Source organism: Lepeophtheirus salmonis, chromosome 14 (assembly GCF_016086655.4).
Source record: "Lepeophtheirus salmonis chromosome 14, UVic_Lsal_1.4, whole genome shotgun sequence".
Lineage (NCBI taxonomy): Eukaryota > Metazoa > Arthropoda > Copepoda > Siphonostomatoida > Caligidae > Lepeophtheirus > Lepeophtheirus salmonis.
In genome coordinates this window covers 28882288-28910076 of record NC_052144.2, presented here as the reverse complement: position 1 = coordinate 28910076, position 27789 = coordinate 28882288, and the positions used below count along the sequence as shown (strand labels likewise).

At 33.4% G+C, this 27789-nt stretch overlaps 2 protein-coding genes across 2 annotated transcripts in view; one reads left to right on the top strand and one right to left on the bottom strand.

The window, feature by feature from the left end:
- The first annotated feature begins 1029 nt into the window (after window positions 1-1029).
- Window positions 1030-3305, top strand: LOC139907223 (zinc finger MYM-type protein 1-like). Its single transcript, XM_071893491.1, has 2 exons — window positions 1030-2778; window positions 2835-3305. Exons 1-2 carry the CDS (start codon window positions 1669-1671, stop codon window positions 3057-3059), a joined length of 1335 nt encoding a protein of 444 aa, XP_071749592.1. The 5' UTR covers window positions 1030-1668; the 3' UTR covers window positions 3060-3305.
- Window positions 3306-9543: 6238 nt separating this feature from the next.
- Window positions 9544-27789, bottom strand: part of mspo (M-spondin) — a 38294-nt gene continuing 20048 nt past the window's right edge. Inside the window, exons 2-5 of the mRNA XM_040724760.2 lie at window positions 25059-25264; window positions 13953-14237; window positions 13251-13896; window positions 9544-10528 (exon numbers count right to left, since the gene is read on the bottom strand). Coding sequence (XP_040580694.1) covers window positions 10326-10528; window positions 13251-13896; window positions 13953-14237; window positions 25059-25264 — 1340 coding nt within the window. The 3' untranslated portion in view covers window positions 9544-10325. The remainder of the gene's footprint in view (window positions 10529-13250; window positions 13897-13952; window positions 14238-25058; window positions 25265-27789) is intronic.

Sequence of the window (27789 nt, the reverse complement as noted above, 5' to 3'; positions counted from 1 at the left end):
TTACAGCCAAAAATAAAAAACAAAGACGCACACAACATTTTTCGTATGGATTTAAAGTACTTCACATTGAGTGGATATTTGAGTTAGATATTACGTTTAACGTTACTGGTTGCAAATGTGAAGTACTTTACAGCCAAAAAAAAAAAAAAAAAAGACGCACACAACATTTTTGTATGGAGTACTCTTGAAATATTTAAGAGCGTGAGAATTTGTTTCATTGAATACAAGATAAATTAAATTATTACTGCTTAAAAGGGACATAAATAATAGTTATGTACTTTTTAGAGTGGATTGTTGCAGTAATTTATTAATTATCAGAAATGTATCACGGGAAGCGGAAAACGCATTTTAACAGAGAGTTGGTGATTTGTTCTATCTGTCAGAAGGAAATACAGAAGGACAACTTTAATGATCACAAAGTTAAACTCCATAAGAATGACCCCAGCTGCAAGTATCAAGTGAAAATTGATCATAAGAAGCAGAAAACATTGAACTTTGCTGTTAAGAAAACTTCCTCTGCTACATCCTCATCCTCAGTCACTGCCTCCTCCTGTCCCGATGACCCTGCTCCAGTTGAGGCCTTACTGCCTGAACCAAGATCTGAAAAGTCCGTTTCTGCTGAAGAGAAAGTTACTGCAGACACAGAAAATAATGGCGACTCATCAAATTACCCCAGCGGACGGATTTCTCATGGAATAAGACTTCCTAATCTCGATATCGGACCAATCTTCTCTCCCGAGCAGCTCTCTGTAGTCAACAACAACAATATTCCCTCTGCAGAGGACTCTGAGACTAGCGACAATGTCCAGGGAGGTGAGAAGAGCAAGACTGAGGAGATGGAGTTTGTGGACGGAGGCCCAGAGTACCCTGTCGTCTTCACGAGCCAGCTGGGTGATTGATACTTACCGGGCGGGAGCCAAAGCAGAAGGACATCCAGACCAGAACCAGAGTGGAGACTGAGCGGGAAACTGTGCCTAAAGTCGAGAGAGATCATCCTCTACAGCCCAAGTTACAAACATACAGTCCTCAGATAGATGACAAATACTCCAGAGACTTTCAATATGATTGGTTCCGTAAGTTCCCGTGGCTAGAATATGACGAGGTTGAAAAGTCAGACAAGTGTTTCGCCTGTTCCAAATTTTCCATTTCCAACCTTGGGAAATTTGAGTTCAAAACATGGAAAAACAGTTCCTCGTTGAAAGTTCATTCTAACAACAAAAACACAAACTGTCGATGGAAAAGTGGATCAATTTCCTCACATCAAAGAGAAAGAATACTTCGGTTCTCGGCCATGTTCAGTCTCAACATGCTGAGGAAGTCGTGAAGTGGCGAGCTTATTTGAGGTATCTTTTCCAAACTGTTGGGTTCCTCGCAAAGCAAGGATTGGCTTTTAGGGGCGATTCCGAAACAAGAGAAAAGTTGACGGAATCTAATGAAAACAATCGAGGAAACTTCTTGGAGCTTTTGTCCCTGCGTTCACACGACAATCATATTCTCAAAGATAAACTGGAGGCCGAAGTCAAAAAATTTGGTTCAGCTGGGGCAGGTATGAGCTGATGAGAGCTATAGAGAGCATCCAAAGTGACGGAAAATATAATTGAAGATGTCAAGACTTGTGCCGGCGATGATGACTACTGGTTCTCTGTGATTGTTGATGAGACATCAGATATGTCAAACACGGAGCAGTTCAGTCTGTCACTGGGATATCTGACGAGTGAAGGCATCAAGAAAGAGAGCTTCCTCAAGTTTGTAAAAGTTACCCAGACTGACGGCAAATATTTGTTTGAGAAGCTTCACGAGGCTGTCAAGGATCTCGGCCTTAACCCCGCCCGCACTGTCTCCCTGGCCGCAGACGGTGCCTCCAACATATCCGGCATCAAGAAGGGTCTTGCCGCCAGGTGGAAGGAAGCAGCCCCACTGTGTGTCTACATCCACTGCTACGCCCATGTCCTCAATCTTGTAGTCAAGGATCTTCTCTCAGATATAACCCTGTTGAGAAATACAATGGGGACAGTACAAATTTTATACAACTTCATTGAAGGGTCACCAAAGAGGTCAGCAATCTACAAGTCGGTGAAGATAACAAGTAAAGATGAGGAGCATGCCAAGGTGATGACCCTGAAGAACCAGTCTGCTACCCGCTGGAGTCTCCGCTACGATGCTGTACACGCTGTATCTCTAGGGATGGTCAGAATCATGAAGACCCTCATAATAATGAGAAAAGATAAAGATACATTGTCGAGTTCAACAGCAACTTCTCTGCTCAACAGCATCTTTAGTCACGAATTTGTTTTCGGCATTGAACTGTTGAAGACACTCCTCAGACACACATCTAGCTTGTCAGATGAACTTCAAGGCAGAAAGGTTGACCTAACAAAGGCCCGGAAACACGTCAACCTAGTGATTAGGACTCTTGAAGATCTTAAGAATGAGAAAATCTTTGAATCAATCTGGAAACTTGCTGAGTTGAAGTCGTCTGAGATGAAATTAGTATTTGACCAGGAGGACTCAATTGATTTGGAATTCAAGGAGGCGAAGATTCCAAGGAGAATAAAGTGGAAAGGAACAACTGAATCCTACTTCCGTGAAACACATTTCGATGTTGCAATCAATAAGATTGTATTAGAGCTTGAGAGCAGATTTGCCACCGACGATACAAACATCACAATCGTCAATGACAGTGAAGTGGAGACCTGTGTCATTGAGCGTGTCGCCAAGCACTACAGACTTGAACTCGAGCAGCTCCAGTCAGACCATGCAATCTTCCAGCAATTCAAGGTTAATATTATAATGTTTCATTTTGCATTATATGTTTAAAATTTATGTTTCTCTAGGCAGATATTGACACAGAAGACATGGTTTCGTCACAAATTGCTGCGGAGTTAATAAGCTCGGGAGTGTTCCGCCTGATGCCGGAGCTATACAAGGTGATCGTTATCCTGGCCTCAATGCCCATCAGCAGCTGTGAGGCGGAGCGGTCATTCTCCTATCTCAGAAGGCTCAAAAACCACATGAGGACCACCATGGACCAGGAGAGGCTCTCCTCCTCAACCTCTTGAACATAGACAGGGTGATGGTGGACAAGGTGCTCCATGAAGACATGGACAGTTTGATTGACACCTTTGCGTCAAGGAAAGAGAGGAAAAACTTCTTCTTCTAATCATGATAAAGAACACATGCATTTTTTCTTCATTTTTTCAAACACATCACCACGTATACATGCGAGTTAAGAACATCAAGACTTGTGAACATAATTTATTTTCTGTCGATGTAACCGTTTCATGGTATATTATAATCTCGTTCATTATCTTCATCCGTTATTATTTTAAAAATATTTAAGGAGGTTTAAATTGTTTGACTTAATTGTATAGTTCAAAAATTTTCTCTCATTCTTGCACCGTGCATTTTATACTCCATTATACTCCTTCCTTTATGAATAGGTCGGCATTGACTTTCCGTCTAGAGTTTTTCCTTTTCATTTTATTTTTCCCAATGTTTGCCTGAAGAAAATAATGGTCAGACAGTCCATTGGACGATATTCTTGCAAGATTTAATCTATGCTGTAGCATTTGCCCTGTTTAAATATCCCACGTTCACCACTGAAAATCAACCGTTCACCCTTGTAAAGCGGACCGAAAAATCTTCCTGACATACGGCACTGATTGTGGAGGACCTCATCTGAGGAGGTATTGCACAGAGAGGATCAAAAACTACACTTGTGGATTTTTGGCACTTGGCAATAGATTGCTAGCCACGGAAACGGCTCGTGGCCGTTGTCAGCGCCAGCAACGTCCCAGAATAACCGAACGGCGCTATAATGCCAAAGATAATAGTCAAAATAGAAGGTTAGAGGTTTTGGGGACTAGTAGATACCGGTTGCTCTCAAAAATTGTAAAGACAAATATTTTAAAAGATGAAACTCGCCCTTCGAAGAAAAAGATACTGGCAGTTGATGAGACCATAATAGATAATGTGTAAGAGTCGATTGTGAAGACGGAAATTGATGGAACAACCTTTGATGTGAAGTATTAATGTAAGGAAATCTTTTAGATGGTGTTAATGTTGTGTTAGGTAACGACGTTCTAACAAATTATAGTGTGATCATAGACAAAGGAGTTGTGTCTCTGGCGGCGTGTGCGGATCAAAAAGTAAATCCAATGTTGGAGGAGGTGTGTAGATACAATAGCTTTAAATGGTAAACAATGGGTGGTGGAATGATTTGGAGAAGAAGCCAAGGCTATATAATACGGTGGAGCAGTACTCAATTAAGACAGAATTAACCAAGAAGTTCGAGAAAGAGATGGAAAGATTAATTGAAAATAGATGGTTCGGACCAAGCAAGTTACAAGGTAGTGGAATCATAAAAACATAAAACAAGTAAGAAATGGAAAAGTGAGTCCCATACGGAACATCAGAGAATTAAACGAGTTCGGGGTACATTGTATAAGTTTGCCCACACGTCCTACTTTATCTGTCTACCAAGAAATTGGAGACAACGACAGGGGATATTTGAAATTCAATTCTCGTAACCTTTCAGTAGTAAGGAAACAGATGGAAGGTGTCATTGTGTGGAAGATGTTGTGAATTTGGCTCTTATAGAGTATTAGGAGGAGGGAGGGGGTGAGTTCTCTCGGAGTCCACCCGTTGCGGTTGACTGAGGGATGAGGCCGGAGATCATATCTAATTTTGTAAGGTAATCTACAATTAATCATGACAGTAGAATTAATTTTAGGAATAGATAACGGGGGAATCGTAGTGTGCAAATTCGTACTGGCGTTTTTTTTCTTGGACATCGATGAACTCTGATAAGAGTGAATTCAAAGCCTAATTGAAGTATTTTTATCCATACTTTACAGTCTACATATAATTATGGACCTTATTCGAGCTTACTTATTTGTTATCTAATAATAAGTCTTAAATATTATAATACATTAATTACACTGTCCAACAACAAAAATGGTACAAAAACAGTATATGCTCAATTTAGTACAATTTGATCCCTGATTCCAAAAATGGCCATATTTTCTCTCTCATAGCTTAGTGGCCTTCAGAAAAAGGCCATACATTTTTGTTTGTTATTTTTAAGGTTTAAAGCTGTTTTAAGCCCTCAGTGTTGAAGATAGGGATACATTATATTAATATATTTTAAAGTTGAATGTTAAAAAATTCTAAAACCATTTTTAAAATGATTTGCTTCATACTTATAACTCAAGTTATTTTTGTTTAAAGGGGGAAATATGTGCTTTTTGATCAGAGGCTCATAGCTTCAAGACAAATAGATTCAACAAGTTTAAAAGTATTGCATTGGATAGCTAAAAGTATGAACTTTAATTTAAAAAAAAAGAACCTCTCCAAAAACGCTCTATATCGTTGTCAATTCGAGACAAGGCCTCAACAATATTTCAAGAAAAAAACTCATTTTTGAATTGATCTCACAATAAAAGTGCATAAGTGTTCGTATGCCCCAACTACAAGAGATAGAAACAATGACAACGAGAAAGAAAGTATACATTAAAGAATTTTTTATAACATTATGCCTCATATCTCAAACTGTATAAATAAATTATTTCAAGCTTCATGGACACAAGATGACTCGTAGCATCCCCCTAGTGAGTGAGGAATTCCAAAAAAGGACATTCAAGGTAGTCCTCCGAGCAATTCCTTTTTCTTTTTCTATCTCTTTGTTTCTATCTCTTGTAGTTGGGTCATACAAATACTTATGCACTTTTTTTATGAGATCAATTAAGCAAAGATAACTTGAGGTATAAGTATGATGTCGACATTTTAAAAATGGTTTTATAATTTCTTAACATTAAACTTTAAAATATATTAATATAATTTATCCCTATCTTCAACACTGAGGGCTTAAAACAGCTTTGAACCTTAAAAATAGCCAAAAATATCAAAAATGTATGGTTTTTTTCTGAATGCCACATGGCTATGAGAGAAAAAATAAGGCCATATTTTGAATCAGGGGATCAAATTGTGCTCAGTTGATCATATGCTGTTATTGTGCATAAAAGTGTGATTTTGTTGGATAGTGTTATCATTTGATTTTGTTATGATTTTATCGATCATAATTGTTGGAATAATATTCTTCCTTCACTTTGCGTCCCTACGCTTGACGTGTCTAAGTTATTTCCTTATTATTGAAAGGTTGCGAGAATTGAATTTCAACTATCCTCTGTCCCTGTCTCCAATTTCGAGATAGAAATAGGAGGTATGACGTGTGGATAAATTTATACAGTGTACCCCGAGTTCGTATTAATGCATCATGCAGCATAGTAGACGCAGACATCTGCATCCAAAAAAAATGTTTATGGATTCAATTTTTATCGAATAGTGCTTTATTGGATTTAAGAGGCGAAATATGCAAATTCAGATAATTAAATCGGTGTTATCATACGTCATTTCAACAGATAAGGTTGTGTCACACTCTACAGATCATTACTTCGATGAAATCATCAAAATTTTACGACAATAGTGTTATTGAAGAAGTACATACTGGAGACCATGCACTACGAGCATATATCTGAAGTGAAGGTGTTGGGGCTTGAGCTATATAGTAGCAAGGATGGTAAATTGAAGTGGAAAAGACCAGGGGGGGGATGTACATAGATGTGAGTGGAAGAATGACCAGAAGCCAGGTATTCTTTTGCTGTGGCAATCTGGTAGGTCATTTCCCTGTTGCCGACTGGATGAGGATAGTAGTAAGTGTAGTTAAGAGAACGTGTTTTGAGGGCCCATTGAACGAAGAAGTGTGTGAGACCCCCCTGGGGATGTTGCGTGATTTAATGGAGAAAATAAGAATTGTAGACCCCGTCGGTGGGATATGGAATGTTGAGAGTGGCGAGATGCTTGAAGTATGGTTTGATGCCAGCTCAATAACACACGACACAGTGCTGTTTAAGGATGGAGAGATAGTCGAAAATGGTGCATGAGTACAAAAAAGGACGATTTAAATTTAGCTGAACTGAACACGGTTGTTAAGGGTGTGAGTACGGATATAAAAAGGAGAGCTAAGGAAGTATTGATCAAAAATGACTCATCAACTATCTTCTCATCGCTCTCAACCATAAAGATAGAAGGGTTGGACTGTTAAGCAATGTTTTGAATGAATATGGAACAAGATGGAATGTCGAGCATGTGAGGAGTGGAAAGAACATAGCAGACTCTCTGAAAAGAGTTCCAAAGGCTCGTAGAAATTAAGAGCAGCCAAAGTATGACGGACAAATTATGTCATAGATGGATATAGATTATAGACACTTCATCATAGAGGCATTAACACCACATTACACTTTGTATGGAAACCTGTAGAAATGTACCGATGGAAATAGTAAAGAAGTAGTGAAAAGATGTAGCAAATGTAATTCAATAGACCCGGGGCCTAAGAAGAGAGAAGGAGGATTGCTATCAGTAGATATGAATTGGAGAAGACTTGCAGTGGACGTTACCCACGTAGGAGCAAAAAAGTTTCTTACTTTTGCTGATTGTGGGTCCAGTAGATTTGCCGTATGGAGGGCGTTGGGAATTGAAAGCGAGGAGGAAGTTTGCCAAAAGAAGGGAGAACTATTTAGCCAAATGGAACCTTATTACTATTTGCTATGGAGAAGATATAAGCCGTAAGCGCACATTTTTTACAAAAAAATAAATAATAATAAATTGCATTATGCCCAGTGATGCATAAAACATGTTCTGTCGGTATCTAAAATTAAAAGAATTCGAAAATTAACGTGGTCACCCTGACAATTTAAAAAAATGTTTGTGAGGAGAGTACCTTAGCTGTCATTATACTTTATTAGATCAGCTGCAAGGAACTGTGAGATGAAGGAAATGGACACAAATCTCACTCTATACATAGCAAGGATATATAGGCTATATATCGATCCTTAATTATACTCCAAGTCCAATAAAGAATTCTCTTAGAACTCCTTCTTTTATGAACACACACACTAGCTATTACTTCATACTCAGATGTTCTGTCTTCAAAAATTAAATAATAATGATAACATCTTTGGAGAATATAAAATACTCTTCAGATTACTAACTAGAAAACCCTGCCTTTATACAGCTTTAATTATGCCCTAGTGAATGGGTTAGGTATGTTACAAAGTCTGGAAAAAGTGAAAATGGGCTCTGACGTTTGTATGGAGTGTTTCTTTCCATAAATTCAAAATCCATCTTCTCCTTGAATCGCACGTACTAAGAAATGATTTCTTAAGTTTGTGAATTATTATGTCACCCAAATTATGTCTCTCTACATTTAAGACTGTCGTAGTTTCAATCACGGTAAATACACTTTTCTATTTGTTAATTATATTAGGTTCAGTAACCGAAAAGGAATGAGCATAACACAAATATGACACTACTCTCATAATTTATTAGCGCCTACAAATTTCTTCATCTCATAAAAACTGATTCTGTCCATCAATTTTTATAGTTTTTTATCTAATGGATAGAAAATGTTCCAGCTTCCATAGGTTTAAAGAAAAATCTTTATAAATTAGGAGGGTCATTTTTGACCGAAAATGTCAAAGCCAATTCGAAACTCATTTTAATTTATTAAATGGAGCGGTATATTGCAACTTTTTCTTGAATGTTTGCAATGCCAATATAATTTAAGCCCTCTAGAACATTATTTAAATAAATTTTGTAATGTCTTTAGAAAGATTCAGCAAATTTATGATTTAACATTTGTACATATTTTTAGCGTTTATGCGTCTCGAAACTTTTTATCAATCAGCTGTTCGAGCAACTTAATATGTGGAGGAGAAAATAGATTAGAGCAAGCCCTTTTTTGTAACATACCTAAATAGTAGTATAAAATAATTTCCGAAAAGAAAAATTATTTTTTCCCCATCTTTTAAACTTGATTTGAAGAATATTTTGCATAGGATGATTTGAGAAAGCAGTAGTACCTTGCATTGCCCGGAGTTATTAGTATACATATTTTCCTAATTTTAAGTACATTAGCTCGTTGCTAAACATCTTTAAAAATATTTTAAAATTTTATATAAAGTACTTTCCTTTTTTTTTCCTTTTAAAATAAGAGTTGAACTAAACGGTTGCGTGATTTAATTCATTTTATACAGTCCTCCCAGAATATTAAACTCCCTTTTTTTCATTATACTGTAGTGCTGTATGAATCAGAAAACACTTTATACAGTGCTTTATGTGACGTATTTTCATACGCTCATAAAAGATTTTTTTACTCGCTAGATATCTCTTAATTTGAATCAATGTTACCTTTTAAAGACTTTTCATAACAATTAGCAAGATTTTTTTTTGTAAAAGAACAAATGTTTGACTAAATTTAGTCAAATTGTATAAACTCACTGAATACATAAATTATATGTCATAGACACATTATGAAATCCCCTAATTATCTTAATGAAACATCCTTTTAGATCGAAGGATGCAAGAGGTGATGTTAGTCTATGGATCCATGAGTGCAACCTTGTTCGATTAATAAAGAAGAAGATTAATGATAAAATGATGAAGAAAGTGTTTTTTTGTAGAAAATAAATATTATATTTTTGCACATTTTTAAAGAAATACAATATTCCAAGACAATCAGTATATATTTTTAGAGATTTCTTTTGTTTGGTGTTGAAATTACATACAGGGGTATACATATAAAAGAAATGAGTTAATGTTGATTGGTTTTTTAAAATAATAATAATAGTTATGTACTTAATTCCATTTAGTTTGAAGATAATAACCAATAGTCAGAGTGTGTAGTATGTCAAAGGAACAAATATTATTATAATCAACTAAGGTATTTATAGTTTGTTCGTTTAGTAATAAAAAAAGTGATAACTATGAGTAAAGTAAATTTTTTTTGTTAATAATTATTGGGAATTGTTATAAATATATATTTAATATGTACCTGCTTGCTTGCAGGCATATGTATCTATACTTTATCATAAATGTATATAATTCTATTAAACCGATTCCCATAGGGAAGGACAATAAAGTAGGACAGAAAAAAATTAAATCAAATTGTGTAAAAAAGTATGCGGAAAAGGTTAATTTATCTAATTTTTATTTTGTGTAAAGTGGCTTTGACTGAATGAAAAACTAGCAGTATGTATTTGAACTATCAACAACTTAAAGCCGAATTATGGATAAGAAAAATAATATTAATAAAATAATGATATAATTAATCAATTATAGTGGATGCCCAACTCCTAATCACTAAAATATTGTACGTATATACTATAAATTAAATTTGTATATTATGATTAATGACATATTTGAAGAATTCCCTCAAATCCTTTCGTTTTCTGATTGGAGACTTAACTCTTTACTCTCTTTCTCTCTTTCTACCAATCAAAATACTTTCCAGCGCAATTCCTTGCACTTCCACACCATTTGACTGACTTAAGACCAGGGCAAGGCTTTCCACCTCTCTTGGGTTTGTGGACAATGCTACGGGATCGAACTGATTCTCCAATGCCGCAGGTTTTGGAGCAAGTTCCCCAATCACCCCATTTTCCTACTCGACAGTTACGGGGTCCTCGATGCGCTATGGGGTAGAAAAAAAGATGACGGTCTTAATAATAGGATTAGAGATGTTAAGTCAATACATATTCCGCAAATTTGGAATGAAATATTTTGAATAAAAAGTGACGGGAAATGTATTATCCAAAATGACATTTATATGGATTTAACGAGAGAAGGATAGGAACAAGTTGAATATTTTTCTCTGTTCTATACAGAGGCGTCTCCAAGGAGTGGGCGAGGGGTTGTAGCTCCCACACTAAATAAGATTTTTTGCTTTTTACTACAAAATTTACTATATGAAATTTTTTTACTACAAAATTTACTATATGAAATTTTTTTACTACAAAATTTACTATATGAAATTTTTTTACTACAAAATTTAATATATTATTATTATTTTTTTTTTAATGTAATACTTGAAATTTAACTAAGTTTTTCAAATTTTTTTTCCTAAAAAATTCCTTTTCTGTGAATAGCTATGAGTTTTTTTAAACTTTTTGTATATAGCTGTAGATTTTTAAAGTTGTTTAAAATAATACTTGAAATTCAATTTTAGAGATTTTTTTTTCCAAAAATTCCAGTAACCATGAGCCCCTAAAAAAATATAAATATATAACCCCGCGGACAGCCATGTTAAAGTGGATTATGGGTAGGATTAATTTGAATGAGGATGAATAGTATACATCGTTACCTTTATTGTTTGACACAACCTTTCATCAAAAAAGAAACAGAAAATGGGCCCAAAATCTTTGGCATGTAGCCAAATAAGTCAATCATACCAACTGCCACTTATCTCTTTTATACTCCCACTTCCATATTATTTCTTCACGATTTTTAAAATGAATTACATATTATTAAAATCTACGTAATATTTTATTCGGTACTCTTTTATAATATTACTTAGTGATATTTTATTAAAAGAGTTGTTATGATAGGAAAAATTTATTCATAGAAACGATAAAATGGCCAATACATATATTATATAAAGGATCAACAAGAAATTGTATTCCTGTCCTTTTGGAAACAGAGCATAAGTATATAACTTTGTGTATTAATGAAAAAGAATAAATTATGAAATAGCCATGACGTATCATGTGAGATGAGTGAATTGGCAGCTGACAACAAAATGTATATGGTAGTTTTGTGTTAGTGAGGTAACGCCGTGATATCCGTTTATAAAAAATCTTTAAAAAACGTGTATTTTCATCCTTCGGTACTTATAGCAAGAGTTGTAAGAAGGAGATGGTAATTCACAATGTTATTCATAGGCACAATCTGCATACATACAAAACATGGACTCTATGTATCCGGTTATCCTTGAATGAACCTCCAAAATATTAATAATCAACTTACCAATACACACACTACATATAAATCAATAGGGAAGGAAGCATCTATTTAGAAATGCAATTGCTATTGTATCGAATTTCATATTATTCAAAACCTTCATTACTTGCCTGGGGGTGTGTATTCATCCCGGAGACTGAAATATCCTTGTAATATATTGGGGTGTACCATATTTTTGCTTTACCTTCTATCTAAATTATTAATTTATCCTATACTTCCGGTATCTAACTCAGCTTAGAAAATGTAATATACTTTTTTAAACTATTATTTCAGATTATGAACTCACAGGTATACGTAAATATAATCGAAGAGCAAGTTCTTCACTGATGCTTATAGAATCATGATTAGAGTTGCCATGTCTGTAATGAAAAATTAAGTTTAAATGGGTATGTTTTTTTTTTTTTTTGCTCATTATTTAATGTTGTGCTGTTAACTTCTCTCCCTCAAGTAAGCATTCTGTCATATCTTTGGTGTAAATGTAATTCATTCAGTTTCTTCCCCCAAAACCTCGCCAACACAAAAATACCCTATGTCTCACTCATCTCACTTGATACGTCATGGGTATTTTTATAATTCATTTTTTTTTTTAGATACACGAAGTTATATGCTGTTTTATACTTATACTCTGTTTCCTAAAGGACAAGAATGCAATTTCTTTTGGATCCCTTGTCGTACATATACATAATAAAAATATATTTTATTGTTTCTATGAAGTAATTTTGGCTATCATATAAAAATAGAAATGGATAGATATTTTTTTCGTATAATATTAATATGTAATACTATCATACAGTATCGAATAAAATACTATGTAGGATTTTATTATTATGAATATAAGTAGGTATTGTAGATAAATAAAAATACAATGATAGTCATGGAAGAATTAAGAAATAATTAGCATGATTGAATTATTTCGCTAGCTATCGAATGATTTCGGGCCTTTTTCCTGTTTTGTTGAGAGGAAAGGTTGCATGAAACAATAAAGGTAACTACTTGAGTAGTATCATACGTCTTACTCTCGCCTTCTCCTCGCACTCTTTTGTTCTCTTACAAAGATGAAAACTCTCTTCATAGTATGTAATAACTAACTAATTAAGACGAGGAGGTCGCAATACTCAAAATAGTTCATCGGTATTTCAGTACTTAATTATATTCTCCAGATTGAAAATATGACACCAAAATGTCTTTAAGGGAGATTAACTTAAACTTATAGAGGTGTCCATTGGCTTTTTGTTTAAAGCTAGGAAATAAATTTGAAGACTTTTATCACTATAATACTGGTAAACATAACAACACTAATAAGAGGATTTTATACTGCCAAAATATTCATTTAAGAGTTGGGTGGAAAAAGAAAGAACTAGGGAGGACAAGGAGGTTTAAAAAAACTCATTACAAACCTTGTTTTCGTCGAAGTTTCCTCAATTTCCTTTTCTTCAATTTGGATCCTTTACTGCTTTTGTAAGAATTGAGTATCCGTTGATACAGTTCACTCTTTTTCTCTGTGTCTAAATCAAAAATTTTCTCCTGAGCCTTATTCAAAAATTCTGACTTGTATCGCTTTCTTAAAAAGGCCTTGGGTCCCATGGATGCTAAATATCCTTCTCCTCCATGGCGGTTTCTGAATGACTTGACTCGATCCCTTTTCCCTGAGGATCTATTTCTTGAGTGACGAAGCTTTTTTGGTGATTTTTGAAGAATTTCCTCCTTGAGTATTCTGTTCCATTCACTTTCATTTGTTTCCTTTTCCTCTTTGCTTTCTGAGGCTGTAGTTGTTTGGGGTGCAAGTGTTGTTGTATTGTTTTCCTTTTTGTCTTCACTAGATGTTTCTGTAGAGGTAACAGACTCGTCATTTTTAACACTCTGATCGGATGCTGTGTTAAGGGTCACATATTTTTCGTCAATAATTGAATTACTACTCATGATTTCTTTTAATTTGACCTCCATTTTTTTGTCACTGTCATTCGACACCGTATATTTTTCATCATTAGCAAATATTTTTCCTCCTTTGAGAGTGAAATCCTCACTCATTTCATATTCTCTTTCCTATAAAAATCCCCCAAAAATAAGAATAGTTCATTTTTATTAGATTTTAAACTTACTTTAATTAACGAAAATGTTGCAATGGTTGGAAGACTTGAAAGCTCAGGGTAATTGAAGGATCCAGCGGGATGAGAGGGGTAAACATTTGTGATTTTGAATATCTCAGCTCTGGGTTCAGTTGGCCAATTTGGTGAAGTAAATGTAAATCCATTGTCTGATCCAGCGTCTATTGGATCTGACTCAATCACTATGGAGTCAATGAAACGACCATCTTTGCACAAGTCCAGTGCATCAAGTCCAATAAACCAATCTGGAGAGGGAACGAGTTTTGACATCAATGAGACCTACGAGAATGAATTGTTTATGACAGTTTTAATCTAATTGCAAAATTCGCTATTGATTAATTTGTTATTAAAGGTATATATATTTTACATATGTATATAAATATCATTTACATGCAATCATTTATTGATACCGTACATCATCTAAGGCTTCTTTCTTTAGTAGTATAAATAAGTAAGTAGTGGGAGGAGATAGGCTGAATATCATTAATTTTAAGTTTTTGTTTTTTTGCATTTACATAAATATACGTAAATGTGTCGTCTTGATGTGTAAAAAAGATGAAAAGGCGTATCTACTATTATATGCCTTGTTTTAGTCAGAAGAGAAGAACAAAGTAAGTCATATCCATAATCAAAGCCCAAGCCAAAACAATTCAATAAACAATGAGCAATTCATTATGATTGACACCATTGAAATGCTAGATCGAATCGCACTTCCAAATAAGTCAAGAAAAGGAGAAATAAACAATTCATTGGTGTTTATCATATATTGTTTTCCCAGGATTTATTTGGGTTTAAATATTTCAATATATAATTCAACAAAAATTAGATAGTTTGTGTCTTGCAACTTTTTATTTTTTTGCAGGTCGACATAGTTATCAAATTCATAAATGGTGTAGACAATGGCTCTATAAAACAACCCCTCTAATATTTAGTGATAATGATACAAAGGAAGAATATGAAAATTGAGGTTGCTAGGTAATTTCATTCCTAGTAAATTCATTCCCACTTTGAAAAGGGTTATTTAATTATGTCATACGAGTCGGCAGTCCGAACCGGAAATAAGTGGTGAGTCATCGATGATTAGTGATGGATGGGAGACGGATATGAAGGATTTATGGTGTCTATAGCAAGGAAATAGAAGAAGAAAAAGAATAATTCCGAGATTTCCTTCTATTTCCCAAGGTATAAATATTATCAACAGATCAGGATTCCATTCCTACTAACTATTAAGATTTATCATGGCGTCACTTATAATCCCTAAACATCATATATTATTCATATACGCCTCCCATCTATCACAAGCTCATCTCTAGTGCCAACTGCCCAGGCCTCCTTCTACAACCCTACACATAAACTACTACGTAGTTTAGAAACATAAACCGTATGACGTTACAAAATATCCCTCTTCAAAGTGGGAATGAAATGTCTGGGGATGAATTTTATAGGGAATGAAATGTCTGAGAATGAAATTACCGGTCACGAAAATTGAGAAAATATTATGGATAGGACCAAGTTAAAATATATTATTTATTTTTAAAATACAAAAAGAAATAATTAAATGTCACTTTTTTTTATTATTTACTTACGGGATCCCAATATTTCTCAGGGTAACGTAATTAAAAAAATAGCTTCACGGGATCCCGTTCATCAACATTTTTTTTTAGGAGGGGGGGGGGAATACAAATCCATATATATACGTATATTCAGTCCAATATTTCACAGACGGTCAATTATAGGGTTTGTATATGTAATTTCTGGGATGTTGACTAAAATGAAAAGCCTTTAGTTCATTAATGAGAAGGGTAATTTGGCCCCCAAATAGTATTTCAAATAGACAAAATCTATCATATCTAATGGGCATGAGCGTTACTTACTTATATTAGTTTGCAAACAAAGCAACAGTGAGTGTCGGCGTTTTGCGGGGAAATAATACATTTTTCTTGAATAATATTATTTTTTAATTTAAAATATAGTTGTATGTTACTCACATAGAGGGAGCTCTGAAAATTATTCACGATATATTTTCTTTTAATAACTAGTTTAACCAACAAGCTATATAATATCCCACGATCATGCGGGTAATATATATTTTCTAGTTTTAGGGCTATCACGGGTCACACATTTTGAGCCTTGAAAATTAAAATTTGAGATTGCTATGCCGTCATAATAATGATGACGTCATCTAGAATTTTAAACTGAATTAACCTTAAAAACTTGAGAGTTTTCATGTTGATGTTATTTTTTTGCTAGTTTAATTGAACGTTGCGGCACCTCCAAAATACTAAGCCGAATAATTTCTTGCTAACAATTGCAACTCCCTCCTGGTTACTTGTAATAACGTCAAGTTGTCTGTGCTGCCGTCCAGGACTTTCGTCGCTTCTGACAGGAACTGTGAAGGCTGAAGGTTGACATTTTGAATGAAATTTCTATATGTTAAAGAATATTTATTTATAATTTTCCGTACGAAGTTTAAAGGTCGTAATTTTAAAAATAAATTTGCGGGTATTTTTCTGGATTACCATAATTTCAGTACACCCTGTAGTTATTGAATAACTGCGTGTGAGTGTGCTCATAAAAAGAGGATTTCTTTGGTAGTTATCCTCTATATTTTGAAGGATGTTTGTACGTTCGACGACTCGAATTATTCCAATCAATGCAGGGTATTACTGCCAGCAAGTATATACCGGGTGGTACATGTAAATCTGAACACTTACTAATTCAATATTATATCAAGTTTGATTGATTTAAATTAATTCATATTTCTATATATTAAAGTATAAGCATTTAGTTACAAGACAAAACAAATCTGAGCTCTCTAGCTTACGTACAAGTCAAGAAAAGGACAATTAAATGTTATCAACGAATTTCCAGTTCCATTTCAGCAAGTCTGAAACGTTGTGTTGAAGAGCAAGAAGAGTTTTGTCAAAAAGAGGCAAACTGGACTCTGAGGAGTTAAAGAAAACAGCCCAAGCCTGTCCCTTCTGGTCCATGAAGGCAAGATCTCTTGATGTTTCATACCGAACTGTCCAGAGAGCTATCAAAAAATGGGGTTTGAATGAGTCATGTGAGGATGGAGAGGCCACTTTTGACAACAACAATGAAGTCTCCTTCTTTGCAAGACTTTTTTTTGATACTTTTGCCCCACCACCCTACAGCCCCGATGCTAAGCCCCTTGACTACACCCTTTGAGTGCATGTCGAGTGTAACCCGTAGTGGGATGCCATGCCAGAGGATTACATCTGCAGCAGATGCCACGCCTGCCACCGCCACCTGGAAGCCATCATTGCCGCTAAAGGCGGCTACATTAATGATTAAGAGAGCTTTAACAAACATCTATTCATATTATTAATTTGTTGAAATTATATTGTTAATTAATACATTATTATATCTTGTTGAAGTTTAAAATTCAAAGTGTTCAGATTTTAATGGACCACTCTGTAAATGCAATCCAAACTCAACTTTGAAAATAAATAATTCCAGCTTGCTTTTTTTTTTTTTTGATGAGCAACATATGTGAAATGACTTGATAGTAATGAATAGTCGAAAACCACAATCTGTGGTTATGTTTGAATGTAGGCTTCTACATATGATAATATTAATCTTATTTATATTCAACCTCATGATACAAAATAATAGGATAAATTAAGAGATAAGCCACCTATGTGCGTTTGTACTTGGTATAGATAAAAGACTTTATTAAATATGTGACACATGTGTCAAGAGCCATGTGGGTGATCTACCTTGAATTGAACCCTTTCCTTTATTTCTCCCATTCAAGTTCCATACAAACATACATTATAGGTCGTCTCTCTTATATTTAAAGATTGCATGTTTTAAAATACATATATAAAGATACAAAATGCCTACCTATGTTGTAGATTCGCTACTATTTATTTTTGCAAATATTTCTAAATTAAATTTAACAAAACGTTTGTACTGATAAAAGAGCCTCATTAAGAACTATAACTCACAAAATTAGACCCCAAAGGTCAAATATATTTAAATAAATTTATTTCTACTCGTACATACATATATTATATTGTGTACAAGTTGTACTTTGAATAAGTTACTATTTCTATGTTTCATTACGCTTTATTGAAATACAACATGAGTCATTCTGTTTCGCGATTACTAATTTATATTATATTTTCATCGTTTGAAAACTTATTAATTTGTAATTTTCACTAAAGAAGTCAAAAATTACATCATTAATATATCTACAGAGTGGAGACCCAAAACGTGCTATAGCATTTAACCAAGGTGAATAGAAATACAAAGTGTAATCGGACTTGCTAGAATTTTCAATCTAATGTATTGTACCGACTGTTGGGCAAAACAGGCATATTTTGACAAAATACGCAGATACTCAAAATCTATGGCATCATTATTACTAGAATTTTCAATTTAATGTATCATACCAACTGCTGGGAAAGAACAACAGACAAAACACGCAACCACTCATCTACTATGATGTCAATATTAAAAGTGTGGTTGAAGTCAAACATCAGTTGTACATGTGTTATAGTATAACCTTGTATTTCTATTAATCTTGAATTTAACTACGATTTTATGCCCGTTATTTTTAACTAAAAGGTGCCATTATGTAACCAAACAACAGCGGAAACAGAAATAACCAAATTTTATTTCTATCCCTTATCTCTATGTTTAAAAATGGCAGAGGAACCACAAAGAAGGTAACGCCTGTGCGATCTCCGCCGCGCTAGTGTCTGTGCCGATAAGGATGCTGAGACCGTTTGTATCTCTATCCGGACTGCCTACAACATCAAAAATCCATTACAGCATTCTCATATATCTATATACCGAGTGGTCAATAAAAATCTGAACTATTTGAATTTTAAAATTCAACAGGATATAACTTATAAATTAACAATAAAATTTCAACAGGATAAAATTTATAAATTAACAATGAAATTTCAACAATATATAGTTTATAAATTAACAATAAAATTTCAACAAACTTAATACTTTTAATATATGTGATTTGAGCTCTTTTAATCACTAATGTAGCCAACCTTAAGGTCAATGATGGCTTCCAGGCGGTGCAGAAAGTCTGGTACCCGTCAAAAATGTATTCCTCGTCCAGGCGTCCCAGTCCTGACTGACTGTGGGTTTGAGTGCCTCAGTGTAAGGATTAAGGGGACTGCAACACTTCCCCACGAGGTCCACCCAAATGGTGACCCAAAATTGTCGAAAAAGCGTTCAAAAGTGGCCTTTTACCTTCACCAGGCTCTTTCCAACCACTTTTTTGATAGTTCTCAGGTCATTCTGGTGTGAAACTCCGGGATCTCTTGCATGGGCCTTCATGGACTTGAGGGAATCGGCCTGGATAACAAACTTTAACACCTCCGGATCTAGTTTGTTATTTTAAACACAGAGACATTCTTCCTCTCCTATGTTTTGGACTTGCTGGCGGGGTAGAAGGTGTTCTAGGAGACGCTCAAAAACTTGGGATGTGCGAATAGAAATTCGTCAATTACGTTCAAGTGTCATTTTCTCGACTTGTACGTAAGCTAGAGATCTCAGGTTTAGTTTTGTTTTGTAACTAATTGTTTTTATTTAATATATCAAAATATGAGTTAATTTCAATCACTCAACATTAATTAATTATTGAACTATTAAGTGTTCCGATTTCAATGGATCACCCAGTATATTTTTGTCGTTCGCTATATTTTGGTATATTTTCCCTTAACGACAAATTTGCTTTATATTTTTAAACAAAAATTATATAAAATTACTTAAGCAATATTATGCCAATTTTGGTATCAGGATCGATACGGAAGTATTGGGATCGTTACAACAATATACGTTTCAGAGTTAGGACCCAAAACTTGCAGCAGCATGACTAAATTACAAAAAAACGTGATTTTTATGGAATCAAGAACATACATATTCAAACCAATTTATGATATGTTTCAATAATATATTTAGCTATATTTTTATTCAATACATTCTCCTTCAACAGCCAATAGCATCCTCTATCCTCTAATCCTCCGGGGAACAGATTGGCAGCTCTCGACAATGAAGGGTGAGACCATGGCATAACACGTTGTCATTATGGTAGCTCGGAGCAAATCCGAATTTGGATGAGATGTGCGTCAGAGATTCTTCGCCTAAACACCTTAAACTGCAACGTTCACGGGGGTTGAACTTAGATCTGGAGGGAGGCAAAATGTAAGCTATATTATTGCTGCAGAAGTTTTGGTTCTTCTTGTCCGGATGGAGATACACACGGTCTCTGCTCGGCACTGACATCGGCGTGGAGTTGATCACATACGCGTTGCTTTTTTTGTAGATGCTCCGACATTTTTAAATTTGATACATGAGATAAGAACAAAAAAAATTCCTTTAATTTGAGCTGTCGTTTGGTTGCGTAATGAAATCTTGACATCAAGAATAAGGGTGTTTAAATCGTAATTAGATTATTGACAAATATTGGATCATCATGCTGTATACAATTGTAATTGTAAGTTAATTGAAACATGTACTTGAAATACATTTAGTTCATTGTGGCAGAGTCTTCAAGTATATAATTGTATATATGTATGTAAGTAAACAATGAAGAACGTTTAATTTACTTAATAAATTGGCAATGACACAATTTTAAAATGTAGTGTGTAAATGTAGCCCTCCTTAGTTGTTTCACATCGATTTTTTATTCCCTCGCAACCTCGCGGAATAAAAGGGATAAAATAATGAACTTTGCCAACCGTTAATTAATGTGGTGGGTTTTATTACTTAGATGTTGTAATAAAGAATCAAACATTACTTTATCTATTGAATATTATAATAAATATGTGACGGCCAACATAAAAAAAACTGAAATAAAAAAGACGAATTAGAGAAAAATTATTTATCTTTTTTTAGTTATCTTTCTGCATACAGAAGGATCATATGATTTTCTATTTTCGCAGGAGTTGGGCTGGAGGGGCTGTTTCTCCTCTCAAACTAAGGAATTTTTGCTTTTTACTAGAAATTTTTTATATCATTCGGCAAATTATGCAGCAGAGCATTTAAAATTTAATTTAACCATAGTTTTTTCTAAAAAAACAAATTTTTGTTGAAATACCTGTAGATTCTTGAATTTTTTTTGCAAAAATTTAATATTTGAACTTTAATTTTTCAAATTTTTTTTCAAAAAATTCCATTTTCGGTGAACATTTTTGATTTTTTTTTTTTCAAAAAAATACCAGTAACTACCCCGCCCCCAAATATAATACCTTGGACGCCCCTAATTATGTATCCTTATTTAAGAAAAACATTGTTATTATCAGTAAGGCCTTAAGATTTTTCTTGATGCTTTAATGTTGCATCATGCCGTAGATTTTTAAGTAAAAGCCAATCTAACATATTTCTTGTTTAACATTGTATATGGAATTTTGATCACACGTAATAAAGCCGTTAAAAACCGCAAATAATCATATATTTATATTATTTAAAGAAAATAACTTAATTGATTATTTTAGCTAGCTTATTTATTTTCAGTACAACAATTCCAGCTTGATTTTATGTGACACGATCAAAACTCGTACTGGTACGAATTGGTACTTGAGTTTTATGAAGTAAATAAAAAAAGACACAAAAACTCGACTCGTTGTCGGAACTCGTCAAGCTTGGGATTCCCTATTTATCTTTTTCGAGCCCATTATAACATGTAATTCTTCATAGACTGACTTTCTTTCTCTTTTAAATTTAGAGTGTATGTTTTGCCACGGGCAACTCTATGTTGACTTTTGTGAAATTTTGTGTCGTTTTAAAAGTAATCTTTGTTTAAATGTCTTAAGTTTAGCTGGAGTACTCGACATTGCTTGGAATTACGCAGATTATTAAGCACACACTCAAAAGTCCTCCTCAGACAAATATATGTACATACGACAAAATTGTCTGAATTAATATTGATTAGTGAATATTTCTAAGTGCATGGAGGAGGGGCCCCTAATAAGCATAAATTCCTATGTTCAAATCTGATTTTCACTCATCTAGCTACAAATTTGTTTGGCGTATCCCTTGAAATTTAATCTTAAATATAGTCCCCATTCCTCATGCAGCATTTTAGGGTATAAACTTTGTAAAAAAATCTGGTATCAAACGCACTTTTGAAAACAGCCATGAAGTCGCTTTAAGTTATTTAATCCATAATAACACTTTACAACTATCAGTCTATGAAAAAAAATGTCTGAGGCTCGAAAAAAAATGCTTGATCGAAGGGGACCTATGATTCCAATTAAGGATCTAAAAAAATTATCCATAGTTTCCATAATTCGTTAGAAAATATGATTTTTTTAGTTCTGAGTTTTATGGGGACATAAAATGTTGGAGTGAGTAACGAGTATTCAAGTAATAAGTTAGTAATGAGTATTAAAGCAAGTAGCGAGTAGAGCTCGTAATTCCTCGATTGTCTTTTAAGAAACTCGAAAATACTCATGCAGCAATATTCGTCTCGCGGAACATCACTATACAAGAAATTATCCTGAAAATTAATTAAAATAGCTGAAAGCAAAATACACTGCATCTTTGCTCACTTCAAAAAGCTGCTTGTGAACATATATATAAGGAAACAAAAAAGTCAGGGATAGAACAGTAGTACATAGTACTCGTAAGTCCCACCAGGGAAATGAAATATGAATTGTGTGAAGATCATGAACATGTTCTGATGTTGTAATTGATTATTCACTTGGGACTGACTTTTTCAAGTACAAATGCAAAGAATTGTGAGGTGTCATGTTATGAATGGGAGGCTTTGAAAAGTGTAATGGATTTAATCTCAACATATTATTTTTATTTGAACATCTTTTATTCATCATACATAAGTAGATACAATCATATTTATTTGAGTTGTATGGGATTTCAAATCGATCCCCCTGTTAATAGTTTCTGAAAAGCATCCCATACAGGATTATACCTAATATAACTCTCTTGAGCTCCTCAAACTGGAATAGACAAACTCGAATCAATATTGGATATTATTGCTTATTGGTTTCGGTTCAATAAATTGCGAGATGTCATTTGTAATAAGACAATTAGTAAAAGTTTTTCTTGAAAAAATGTTATAAAAATCAGCCCAAAATTTGTTGCCCCTTCAAAAAATCCTCTACTACACCTATGGTATTTACTAATAGGGGCAATTGAAGGGCTGTGAGGTAGCTTGGAACGGTTACAGAAAAGTTTACCTCCCTCTTTTCATCCCAGGACAAGTTCATTCTCAGGAAAAACCTATCTATTATTATATAATGCTATAGTACGTGTATGTTTGTCCGCTAATAAAAACGCATAACCACGGTATTTATTTCACAAACAGAGATAGATAGATTCCTTAGACATAAAATAAAAGTTGTTTAAAATTCCAAGATACGTATCTACGTCTATGTTTCATTCTGGTCATACCAGATTCCTGGGCTCTGGAGATCAAGTTTGTTTTTTTATTAATATGTTGATTTTTGTCATAAAAAAGACCGATTCCCCGTGTCTTAAAGTTTTTTGAAGGTATGGGTCGCCGATTCGAAAATGCAGCATTGAGTATTGAGTACGAATTAAAAAACGGAACTAGGAATTTATGTATTGATAAAATAATTCGATATAAGTTATATAATACAGGTACGTCCTAGTTTTTATAAAATATAATAGAGTTATTAGAGAAGTTAAATTGAAAAAAAAAAAAGAATAAAATATGACAATTTTTATCTTTCTTTTCTTCAAATGTAAAAAAGGATGCGCATTCTAAGCGGATCATGAAATTTTCTTAATATTTCTCTCTTTTTTTGTTGTTCAATAGGACAATTTTATAAATAAACTTTTAAAACAGTTTTTATAGGTTAAAAAAATGTCTATCAAATTTATTTAATTTAAAAATCAATTAACATGTATCTCAGTATCCATATTCACTAAGTATAGAGTTTCTTTTTCTCTTTTGATAGTTTGATCGATATGTGGGACCTAAAGGCCACCTCATGGGACAATGCAATTTTACATTGGTAATTTTTATGCCTTATGACAACATTTCCGGCCTATCCATAATCAAAATTCGAAAAAGGTTGAAAATCAAACCGCTCTTTTATACATTCCTAAATATTTATGTATGAAATTGAGAAAGGATAGACCTCCAGGAATAAAACAAGGTAGGGGTAACGCATCTGTTAGCTTGACGTGTTTTCTTTGCCTATAATAAAACATCTCGACCCCAAGATGTATTCTCGTAGACAACCAAATTTTGACAAATATATATCTCGTGGTCATTGTATTACAAATTGGTTTATCGCTTTGGTGCAACCAAAGATATAGTAATATATACATAGATCAGAATCTTCCAATATAAAGGAAGAATGGACTGGATATCCCACTTGTCGTTATGTGTAATGTTTGGTGATATATTGAGTCTTCTGTATGATAGTGGCAAGAAACTAGTTGAGACCACTAATAAAAAGGAATCAATAGTAAGAAAATGTAGTTAAAATGCGTTACAGTTTCATAATTAAAGTTATATAAAAATATCCTAACTTTTTGATTAAAAAAAAAGTGTACTTCAGTTTGAATTTTAATATCGGTGTCCACTAATTTTCACTATTACTATTTTGCCTCAGGACATTTTCACTTAGACCATTTTGTCTAACAGCCATTTTTCCTCAAGGATATTTCGGCTTAATATATAAATAAATAAAGTTTAAACATCGTTATTATTAATTTTGGTTGAAATTGATGTGTGTTTTTTTTTTAAATATTTAAATCAAAATATGCAGTAAATATTACCATCAAATGCATTAAATGTTTCTTTTATGTTGGCAAAATGATAGAATAATTGAAATTTTGGGCATAATTTCATCATTTTTCCAACAGAAATGCATTTTATAATAATAAACATCTCATATTTTGATTAAAAAATTCCACTGGAACATCAATTTTAACCAAAAATAACATAAAAAAAATATATAATTTATGTATTAAGTCAAAATATTATTGAGGCAAAATAGTTTAAGGCAAAATTACTTAATTTCTACTTATTTCATAGCTGACTTTTGTCTCGGGATGCGACCGATAATACTTATTAGACATTCTGTACAATATGAATGAATTAATTTTTTATCCCACCTGTGTATGATTTCCATCTAGGAAAATGCTTCCCTGAGTCCGTCCAGCTCCTTCTGGAATCGGAGGTGCACTGAATACATCCAAAATGAGAGAATCGGAGACTTTGTCAAGAGATTCCGTACTTCCAGTCTCTGCAAATTCCTTAACAGAATCAGATGCAATGGAGCCAATGTGAAATAGGTTGTAGTCATCATTATGCGAAAATCCTGCGGATAGAATTTTGACATATTCATTATTATATCGGTTAGAATAGTACCTATAACATTTAGCAGAAACAATAATAATAAAATTATTTCCCTTGATACATTCAATAAAATGTGTATAATTCTCGTAACTAACATTATCAAAATATGTTTGTAAGAGCAAAAATTCTTTTTAAAACAAAGTTATGTAACAGAAAAATGAAAGCAATAAAAACATTGTCTGTAATTCTCAAATGTGCAATTATTCTTTTTGTAATCAATTTTTTATCCATCTAATTTTAAATTTGCAAATGCAGTAGTTCACAAATCAATACCCTCAGGCATTTTTTTTTCTTTTTGCAAAAGAGCAAAAAGTAAATATTTTTTTCTGTTTAATGTACAGTGATGTATAAAATACGACCTGGCGGTACTTAAAAATAAAAGAAACTGAAAAAAACAAAACAAGAACAATGTTGTAATCCTAACAATTTGAAAAGTGTTTGGGAGGAAAACAGCTTCGCTGATATAAAGTTTTAGTCAATCAGCTGCAAGCAGCCATGAGACGAAGAAAATAAACAAAAAACCAACTCCCTTTATAGCAAGAGCATATAAGATAGAATTACTCCGATGTTGAGCCTCAATTTCACTCTAAGTGCAACAACGATTCTCATTTATCACTGTTGTTGAGTCCTTATTCATTCGGTCTAATCCATTTTCGTCTTTCTACCGGTCCTACAGTCTTTAAGAACTGAACTTTATAAGTTGTCAGGACTGAACTGGACCGGACTGAGCCTGAATGGACAGGATGTAAATGAGGACCGGTACAACACTACTTAAAACTAATGATGGAAATCGTGTGTATATTGAGCGCAACCATTTTTATTTTTATTTGGCAAGCTGCAGACTGAATTTTTATTTATTTCCTAAGCTGTTGCCATTACTTTTTTATTCCTGAGTAGTGAACTTCCTTTCCTACTTCATTAAATTATATTTAAACCCTGATTGAACATTCGTTTATGCTCATAAAAGACAAAGAGTTACCTTGAGGATTTGTTGCAGAGTGTAATTGTAATTCATAGAAATTCTTAGTGTTAAATGAAATAAACAAAATACCAAAACAAAGGCGTACACAGGGGGTGGCTGGAGGGGACTGTAGACCCCATAAAAAAATGGCAGAAATTTTTGTTTTTTTCTAACAAATATTTGGTCGGGACAAAAACTAATTACGCAAAATTGTGGGTAAAATTTAGTTTTTTTTAGTATTTTTCAAAAAAAATTATATATTTCAAATCTGATTTGTGAATAGCTGTGGATTTTCGAAATTTTTACAGAAGAAATTTAATATTTGAAGTTAAATTTTTGAATCTTTTTTCAAAAAAATTTAACATATTTTTTTTTTCCAAAAAATATAATACTTGAAATTTTTTCTGAAAAAGTTAATTTTTCAATTGATTTTTCCAAAATATTTAATTTTGAAATTATTTTGTAAAGAAATTTTCTTTTCTGTGAATAGCTATGGTTGTTGGATTTTGAGTCGAATTAAGTGTCTACATCGGAGAACTTCTTGCCCATGACCTTGTTTATTTCCTTCTCCCCCTCACCACAGCTTTTTGCAGCTGATCGAATGAAAAGTCATGACAGCTAAGCCGCTCTCCTCCAAAACATTCTTTAAATTGTCAGCCTCACAATTTTAAGAGTGTGGATTGTCGATTTCTTTTTTTTAACATGTCCAAAAATACATTTGATTTTCATCCCTACTTACTCTCCGTTTTTCATAAGCACACGCACTGGTTATTATTTTATACTTAGATGTTTTCCCTTGAAAAATTCAATGATAATTTATGATAAATTTAGCAATCAAAATATCCTGTTGTGGTTGCAAGTAAAAACAGCTGCTTCCAATTTCAAGGTTATATTTATACACCTCTGCTCATGTGTACATAATAATTTACGTTTGTAGAACTAAGTGTTGAAAGGAATTGTAGAAGTATATCTGGATTATTTCACTCACATAAATCCATAGACATAATGTATGTACTTAGTGTAATGTTTCAAATGACTTTATAATAAACCGATATAGAGCGTTTTCACTGATATCAACGATTCCATCATGATGGAAGGATGCGCCATCTTTCGCGTCAAAGTTGATATTTTTTCTGCATAAAGTTGATAAATTTACATTTTAGCATCTGATATACTATACAACTAGGCAATAGAGTTATAGATTTTTTATAGTCAGTAAGGTTAAGTCCTTTTATTTGTTGGTTCCATTTTGATATTTGCAGACGTCACGTGAAAAATTTATAAATAGCGGATGAATTTATTGAATAAAATTGGAAAAATTCCATGAACAAAAACTACTTGATGAAACTTCATCTAAAGGCTTTAAGAATAAAAATTACTCAAGACCTGTACATAATACTTATTAATATCAAAGAAAAATGTAATATTTGATATAAATCCATTCAGAAAGGAAAATATTCAAGTAACAAGGATTTACTCATAGCCGTTTGTCTTAGTTTGGCAGACAGAGAATAAATATTTTGATC

Bases quoted from the DNA above. Each gene is read 5' to 3' on its own strand.
- LOC139907223 (XM_071893491.1), top strand. From the start codon at position 1,669: ATGTCAAACACGGAGCAGTTCAGTCTGTCACTGGGATATCTGACGAGT. The intron at 2,779-2,834 runs GTTAATATTATA...ATGTTTCTCTAG, and splicing joins CAATCTTCCAGCAATTCAAG to GCAGATATTGACACAGAAGA.